The following is an 8,529-nucleotide window of genomic DNA, read 5'->3' as shown; positions in this document are numbered from 1 at the left end:
ATGCCAGGCCAAATTTTCGGATTCCGAATACCAACTTTTCGAGCCTCCACCTCCTGCAACCGCGGTAGTGGACACTGCGATCGAGCTGTTCGCGCGGCTTCTTCCTTTGCAGGATCTCACTTCAACAGTCAAGGTCATTACACAGCTCGTCGAATCTGTACGCTCTCCGAAGCTTGAGAAGAATACGGGGCGGAAAGCCGCCGTTTTCGTCAACGCAACGGTGGCCCTTGTCATGGCCTTGAGAACCGCCACGACATCTCATTTCCGTCAAGCTCGTGACACGTTCGGAAGCTCCTATGTTACAACCCTGCTTTCTTCCTTCTTGATGGTTCGGCTACCGTTTCTTCAATAACTTTTGTTTCTGGAACTGACACTTCATTATAGGATGCCTTGATTGATGGAGATCTGGTTTTACGTTCTGCTGGCAGTGAATCTATTGGAAGACTTGCCAGCCTTTCTGGGACCACCTTCCTCACCAGTCAAATCAAGGATCTCGTTGATCAAGTGGTGAATAATCGTAATCCATTTGGACGTGCGGGATGTGCACTTGCATTTGGAGCAATTTACAGCCATGTCGGTGGACTAGCTGCTGGTCCTTTGCTCAAAACGACCGTCAACGTCCTGATGTCGCTGAGCAATGATCCCCATCCTACTGTTCACTTCTGGGCTCTAAACGCTCTTGCAAGGGTGATTAATGCCGCGAGTTTAGCATATGCACCCCATGTTTCCAGCACGCTTGGCATGCTCCTCAAGGTGTATCTCATGGAGTCCCATGAGCGAGAGGGCGGGACCCTTGGTAACGCAAACGTCAGCGGCGATTGCCCCGCATATCCTGTTGCCTGTGAAATCATCGACGCAGTTATCACAGTGCTTGGTCCCGATATTCAGGAGTCTCCTCGTACAAGATCTCTGGTTCTTAATCTTGTTCATGAATTTTCTCTGGAGGATGACGAAGGCATTTCCGTCGAAGCGATCAAGTGCATCCAACATTTCCTCATGTTTGCCCCCGAATATGCGAACATACCAGATTTGGTGAAGCAATTCCGAAGTCATCTGTCGTCTTCTCGCCGGCCTCTCAAAATCGCATCAATCAACGCCCTTTACCAACTTGTACAGAAGGATGCCCTCGCCATGTCAAGGTTGGGTGGCGACCGACTTGTGGAAGACCTCTTTGGCATGCTTGATGATGACCCTTCAGTTCAAGGAGTGCGCAATGTCATCACGAGTTGGCTGCAGCAAACAGCCATTCATAATCCGTCTGCTTGGATTGACTTGTGTCAACGTATAATGTCGCGGACAACGGCCTCTCAGCAAGTCGTTGACGCTGCTCGACAAAATCTTCGTGATGATGAGGGAGAATCATTAGCTGGCAATTCACAAGGCGCTGGTCACGGGCACTTGACATCTAGGTGGCGCACACAACTTTTCTCGTTACAGTGTCTACATGAGATTTGCACTATTGTCGCAAACAGTGGACGGAGGGAACATCTAGATGCCATTGTAGCACGCAGCAAGGGCATAACCACGACTTCTGGGCTTCTCTTTTCTCGTGTTGCCGACCTCATCAAGATGGCGTTTACGGCTTCAACTGCATATGTTACTGAGATCCGTTTAGAAGGGCTTGTTGTTCTGAGGGACGTGATTCAGGCGAGGGATTTCCTTGGATGGTTACAAAGTATTGGAATACTGACCTTCTTCATTCCAGATATTTGCGTCATCGCCTGATCCCGCGTATGATGATGCTCTTCTACTCGAGCAACATCAAGCTCCCATAACTGCCGCTTTGACACCGGCCTTCTCGTCTGATTCTACTCCCGAGATTCTGTCATCTGCAGTGCATGCCTGTGCAGTCTTTGTGGGCTGCGGTGTTGTCAAGGATGTCAGTAGGATGGGTCGTATCCTGAAGTTATTGACGACAGCCCTTGAGCAATCCAAAGGTGTGCTTATCTCCCTTGAACAACTTGATAGCGTATACTTACTCGATCTCCTAGACGCAGGAATGCTCTCTCTTGGCGAGACTGGTGAACTGAGTCCCAATGCGTCAGCCATGTTGAGAATTTCGACTCTGTCTGCTTGGGCACAACTTCAAGTTTCGAGTATGCACCAAACTTACCTCCAAAAGGTGGTGCAGCCGTATCGATCAACGTTGGCGTCTTTATGGGTGGCAGCTCTCAGAGACTACGCCAGCATCAGAATTGATTCAGAGTTTCTGCACGATACTTCATCAGTAGCTTTGGACTCATCGTACTCGAGTCTTGGGAAAGAAGTTTTGCTCCCGGTAAGTCGACGTATTGTTCAACCATAAGGGGTCACTAAATTTATTCCAGTATTATACCAAAACGTGGCCCACCATCCTCCAAGCTGTGGCTACAGCAATGCAAGCAGGAGACCCTCACGTTCTCGCAGCGATGGATGGTAGAGAGCTAACCAAAGTCGAAACCGCGATAACCCCCTCCCCGGATCGCCAAGAACCTGCGATGTTTTTCTTCGTGATTTTTGGTTTGGTATACGAAGCACTCGCTACCTCGTCTCCAGACTCGTCTTCAAGCACGTCGGCCCGACAAACCAATGTTATTTCTGGTCTTCAAGCTCTTAAATGTCTGGTGCGACCAGAGTACTCGGGCAAAGCGATTATGGAACCTGCCATCTTTGAAGAGTTCATCAGTCTGTGCTATCGTATGGCGATGACGGAATCTGCCAATATTCAAGTCCATTTGGTTGAGGTGATTGCTATATTTGCTGCATCTCATAGTGCGGGGGATATGTACGTCTTTTGTTCTTTACCAGAGATCTGGCGTTGAAATTCAGATCATTTTAGGTCAGCAGATGCGCTTTCTGCAACCTCTCCTCGGGCCCATTGCTTGAGAATATGTTCACATATACTAAAGCACTCTACCTCTACTGCACGTGGGGGGATTATTCGTGAGTGCCTTTTGCTTACCTCCGGTTTTGGGCTCATGTCTTGTTCACCTCGATGTTAGAGGGACAAGTTGTAGATCGTATTTCATTGATTGTATCCGCACTGTCCGCGTTTACAGCCATCGGGGCTTCGATCAATACATCTCAACGTGAAGATGTCAGAGGCGTTGCCATCCTTCTGTACTGCGGTACGTTCTACCCGCCATGCTATTCACAAACCGCTCATTCATTTTTCGGCCAGACCTACTCAAGGACGAATCATCCGAAATTGACTTGGTTGGGCCTAGTCTTCCAGCATTAAAGTCGTTGCTAGACTTGCCGACTGCTCCTGGGTCGAATGTGAATGAAGGGTATGATCGATTAGCTCATGCTCTTCTATCGGCTTGCTTGCTTCACATTGATGAGATGCGGTACGTCTTCTCGAGTGCCAAAACTAACATATATACCAATGATGCGCATACAGTGGTCGAAGTGGTGCAATTTCTGCGAAAAAGATCAAGAACAACCTCTTGGCGGCAGTCCTCGTATTGACTGTCATCCCCAGCACAGTGAAACTCGGTAGATCTGCAGTCGAGCACTGTTGCTTTTTGATATCTCAAAAGTTGCTGGATGTGGATGATGTGAGCTTCATTCATCCACCACGCCTTTTTGTTTACCATGATCTTCCAGACATCATTAACTGCAGCCCACTGCGCGAAAACCCTCGTCGCGTCAGCGTCAACGGGTAACCCGACCCTTCGGCAGTGTGTGCGGCTTTTGATACCCGCCCTGGTCGAGTTCATCGCCAAGATGGCACCTCTAGTGCATGAAGGGTCGATAACGGAGCCTCAAGCAGCTGCGATTGGGGAGATCTGGAAGGCCTTTTCCATCTTCTTCAACACTGTTTCCGAAGATTTACGTGAGTGTTTTCTCTCCCTCTCCTTCTTCCTCTGTTCTCAAACTCGTACATACAACGGCAGGTGCACGTGTCCTCGGTGTCTTAGTACCCACCATTTCCCTCCTCCTCGTCAACAATGGCACGGGCACACAAGCGTCGATATCCACACAGGCTACGGCCCAGCTGCTTACGTATGCTACGGCGTCTCCTGCAGGGTTCAAAGAGGCTGCTGGGAAGCTGGATCCTGCGACGAGGGAGTTGTTGGAGACGTCGATTCGGAGAGCTGTGGGCGGTGTGCAGGGAGCGCAGGCTCAGCAGGCTGTGAAGCCGCAGATATCGCTTCGGTCGTTCTAGTCCTCATTTTTGATATTTTATGTTCGTCATTCGTCATGGGTAAGATACATAGATGTGCAATTGATTGAAACAGAATGGCAAGTTACCCGACCTGCAATCTTGATATACCCTCCTCAACAATTTTCTCGTCCTTCTGACTGGCAGGGGGCGTCTCGTACCCACCCTTCACCACTCCTTGCCTCACCCTCTCCGAGTCAACAACTTTAACAGGCCCACAGCCCTCCCACCCAGACAAAGCCTGCCTCTTCGCATTTTCCACTCTTAAGAAAAACTCGGGTTTCAGGAAGCCTTTATCGTCGCCTGCTGTGAGTACGACGCCGTTATCGGAGAAGAAGAATTGGATGCCGGAGGAGAGGGCGGCTTGGATGTTTATGTAGATGAATATTTGGGAGGAGGATCTCATTCCTTTTTTTAATAAGTGGGATCGTGGGATTAGTTGGTTGTGAAGGGAGGAAAGGAAGAGAGGGAGAGGGGAGGGAGAGGCAGGAGAGCGTACCGCTTATTACGCCGTTATGCCCTGGCAAACCTTGTGCGAGGTGGATGTGGTTTCGTTTCATTTTTGAGAGACCTTGTTTGGCTTTTTCGAAGTTAGCTTCTTTGCTCTTTTTCTTTTTTTTATGGGAGATCGGGACGTACAGATAGATTCCCAAGCGGCCAACGTCGTCCCGTGTACGGCTACACCCGTAGATATATCAGTGGCTGATAAGATTGGTTTGAGGTCTAACTCGACTGTCTATTATTATGATTTTCCTTCTGCATTAGTTTGGTTGGTGCTTTGAGAAAAGGTGGAACGAACCTTGAGAGAATGTCCTTGACGAGCTCGTATCCACCATACGTTGGGATCCGTTGAATCCGCTGGTGGTTCCGTAGAGGCGCCTGCATTCGAAGCAGCAGCAACATTGGTGGTGGTGGTGGTATCAGGTTCACATATCAGATCATATCGCTGCTTTGAATCCTTCCCCACAATATCACGTATCTTGTCTAAATCCAAGCCTTGAGTTTTCAATTTCGGGTTTTGCAGCTAATCCAATATGTTCACCCATCATCATCGCACTCTCTGATAAAAAGGCTTTTAAACGACGTACCAGATCCGCGACCTTTACATACCCATCCTTCCGCATCGGCAGTCCTTCGCCCTGTGCGCCATGGCGGAGGAGGTACGATAGTGTCTTTGATACCCGGACTTCTGGAGAATCTTTCTCGAGCCCACGGAGTTTGCTTGATGTTTGGTGGTGGTGGGGTTGCTTGGGTTTGGGGTTTTGGTTATTTGTGCGTTTTGTGCGTACGCGGGGAGGTTTGTTGTCGGAGGAGGAGGCCATTGGGCGGGATATGATGAGGGTTTGGTGAAGGTTAACTTGAAGGTTATGAGTATGAGGGTGTGATAACTTGAGAATTGTTCGTATTATAGTTCGACGGTTTGCGGAGATTGCAAATAACGATGATGACATGGGGAGTGTAAGACCGAGTCATTATGACCCTATGGTACCATCAAGGAGAGGTGCTAGAGTTCCAACGCGGAGGAGAGCTTGTGTTCAACCAAATAAATATTTCGTTCCGAACGGTTCACCGACGTTGATATGGAGTTGACAGCCTTTAGGCTAGTAGCCTCCACCAAGGGACGACACTCAGTTCATGTCAAGGTCGCTGGGGATTTGTATCAAACGTCCTCAGCCTTCCCAGGTCTACCCAATCTACCAGCTGTGGTGCAAGATCCACGAACGAACCCTCCCAAGGTGAGCCTTTTTCGAGTCCTGGTCTTGAAAACTTGACATACAAAAATTTTAGAGGGTAACCAGCGTCACCAGCCTCTACTAGTTACTACTCAGAGGACAAGACGACGGTCCTCTGCACTGGCGGGACAATTAGTATCAGATAAGACTGCCACTTCGCTTGTTCACCCGGACAGGCCGTCAGCATGACTTCACAACACGCTTGCCCTTCCTTCGGATATCTTTCCTGGCGTGCACTCAAATGAGATGAGTACAGGCACACATTGTACTATCGATCGTGCCGGGATTGTACGCAATTTCGGATTTCATTGTGGTGCTGGTGAGTGATCTGATTTCTGCCACACTCGTGACTCTCAGAAGTACTAAAATTAGGAAAAGGAGAGGGAAGGTGTATATAAGCCTAGTTCAAGTTGATTGGCGAGTGCATAACAAGCTTGAGAACCCCCACCATCATGAGTTTCTGCAAGAACTGCATGAAAGGCGCGTCCTCAGCTTCCCCTTGTCTCCCATCCCTAAGCATCGTATATACCAGGCGTCACCCACGAAGGAACTCCACAGGGTACGCCTCTCTCTCCCAGTATCATATATCTCCTCATTCCAATTTTCATCCCTATTCAGGTAAATGGGAACTCATAGGCGGCGTAAACTCCTACGTCGCAACACCCACCATCGACTATCCCAAAGACAAAGTCGTTCTCTTCCTCACGGACGTGTTTGGTCCGCAACTTGTCAATGCCCAGTTGCTCGCTGATGATTTTGCGATTAACGGGTTTAAGGTTCGTCTCTCCCCGTGCTCTTTCAGCTGTGCGTACTAACTTAACTCTTCCTCTATAACGATTGCGTTACGTGAAGACTGTTGTGCCAGACTATTTGAACGGCGACCCTATCCCCGCTGACGTTATGACTTCCGGGGTGTGTCCCCTTTCCCTCTTTTTATAAAAACCCTTGTACTGACGAGAAAGAAAACAGATATCATTCGATTTCGAGAAATGGCGCTCGAACCACACACAAGCGCATACCCGGCCTACCCTCGACAAAGTCATCGACGCACTCAAGAAGGAAGGTGTCACTACCTTCGGGGCGACTGGGTATTGCTTTGGCGGTACGTCTTCCTTGCGATCCGGAAGAATGATGATGATGATGGGTGTTAGGACGATATGTCTTCGACCTCGCGTTTGAGAATATCATCAGCGCCTCTGTCGTATCGCACCCCTCCTTACTCGAAATACCCGCCGATCTCGAGGTGCGCTTTTTTTTTCAATTCCACTTACAGTATCCTAATCGACTATTTCTAAAATCCCCCCCCCCCAGAAATACTTCAACACATCCACCTCCCCGCTCCTCATCAACTCCTGCACCAACGACGTGCGCTTCCCATTGTCCGCATCCGCTAAAGCCGACGAGATTTTCGGAGAGGGAAAGTTTGCGCCGGGGTATAAGAGGGAGTACTTTGAAGGCGCGGAGCATGGGTTTGCTGTTAGAGGGGATATGACGAATCCGGTTGTGAAGAAGGCGAAGGAGGGAGCGTTTGAGAGTGCTGTTGCTTGGTTTATTGAGGAGCTTTGAGGACTCACTAGCTAGGGAGAAGTGGATTGAGCGGGGTTTGTTGGAGGATGATCTGTTGTGAGCTTTGTGATAAAGAATTTAAACTGAATGATGTTAATGGCTAAATTTGATTACTGCGACTCGCGTTAAGGGCGATGCTATACGCGACATGAAAGCTCCTGAACCACGTATGTGAGAGGAATAATTCACCCCAGGCGCCCGACATCGACGAACGTAAAATGAACACGACGCAGTAGACCTAGGCGTCGCTTAGCACTTGTCTACTCAAGGTTGTTAGAAGGAAATTGGGGAGGTTGTCTTTCCAAAATTGAATTACTTATGTTTGACCATTCATTTGGTGAGTTCTGGGAGTGTTTTTCCACCATTGATGTGGGACCATTGAGCGTTTTCTCCTTTAGATTCAATTCAGATCGTAGCGAATTGTGGCCCATATTGACTGGAGATTTCCTGAGAAAGATGGGCTTGAGATGGGCAGATTTTAAGCGCTTTCGTGGGCCGTGTGTGCCTATTTGGCTCCTCTCCATTATTTCCTTATAATGACCATAAGTAATGCCACATCCCACAGGCAACGTTGAAGTGTTTCCTTCGGCTTCCTCACGTTGGCAAAGCTTGGAGACCAGAAGATATGCACCAAAAAATCTCAAAACTTGAGGAACATGCAAGACTACGTTGAGCTGACTTCAGGCTCCTCTAAATTTTCTAAGTTGTAACGTTGAAGCTATAACAACCACAAGGTCAAAAATCCGCAAATCCTGTTTAGAACGTTCTGGGACTCTTGATAGGTGATAACGACCCTGCTTGTGGAAAGGCTGTACGAGGAGATAAAGTATGAGAGTGATGAAAGAAATAGCTTGAGGAAGCAACTTTCTTCCCTGAATGCATCACCTGCTGCGCTTCACAGGTAATTTACAGCGCAGGGTCTGTGTAACATGAGTAAGCTTCAGAATGTTGAGTGCCCCAGAATTTAGAAATCCCGTAGGTGATCAAAAAGTGTCACCTGTGCATAGCATTTCCAGTTCCGGGCTGGACAAGCTAAAAGGAACAAATCGAGCCAAGCTTGTGCGTCCTGTCGGCGCCATAAAA

General features: G+C 48.6%; 3 protein-coding genes across 3 annotated transcripts; 2 read left to right on the top strand and 1 right to left on the bottom strand.

The window, feature by feature from the left end:
* Positions 1-4,394: 4,394 nt before the first annotated feature.
* On the bottom strand, positions 4,395-5,337 carry LACBIDRAFT_153942 (uncharacterized protein; the record flags this gene model as incomplete). Its single annotated transcript, XM_001884053.1, has 6 exons — positions 4,395-4,555; positions 4,647-4,727; positions 4,787-4,883; positions 4,947-5,005; positions 5,078-5,171; positions 5,236-5,337. Coding segments are annotated over 6 exons (594 nt in total), but the record flags the coding sequence as incomplete, so codon positions are not given.
* Positions 5,338-5,727: 390 nt separating this feature from the next.
* On the top strand, positions 5,728-5,965 carry LACBIDRAFT_303453 (uncharacterized protein; the record flags this gene model as incomplete). The annotated part of the gene is made up of 2 exons (XM_001884142.1): positions 5,728-5,883; positions 5,936-5,965. 2 exons carry the CDS (start codon positions 5,728-5,730, stop codon positions 5,963-5,965), a joined length of 186 nt encoding a protein of 61 aa, XP_001884177.1.
* A 367-nt stretch (positions 5,966-6,332) lies between these two features.
* On the top strand, positions 6,333-7,446 carry LACBIDRAFT_303452 (dienelactone hydrolase endo-1,3,1,4-beta-D-glucanase; the record flags this gene model as incomplete). The annotated part of the gene is made up of 7 exons (XM_001884141.1): positions 6,333-6,360; positions 6,413-6,439; positions 6,499-6,656; positions 6,733-6,792; positions 6,850-6,982; positions 7,032-7,123; positions 7,192-7,446. 7 exons carry the CDS (start codon positions 6,333-6,335, stop codon positions 7,444-7,446), a joined length of 753 nt encoding a protein of 250 aa, XP_001884176.1.
* Between the last annotated feature and the right edge of the window lie 1,083 nt (positions 7,447-8,529).

This window comes from Laccaria bicolor, genomic scaffold (assembly GCF_000143565.1).
Source record: "Laccaria bicolor S238N-H82 LACBIscaffold_24 genomic scaffold, whole genome shotgun sequence".
Lineage (NCBI taxonomy): Eukaryota > Fungi > Basidiomycota > Agaricomycetes > Agaricales > Hydnangiaceae > Laccaria > Laccaria bicolor.
Note: the sequence above shows the minus strand (reverse complement) of the source record. Positions and strands in the feature narration are given on the sequence as shown.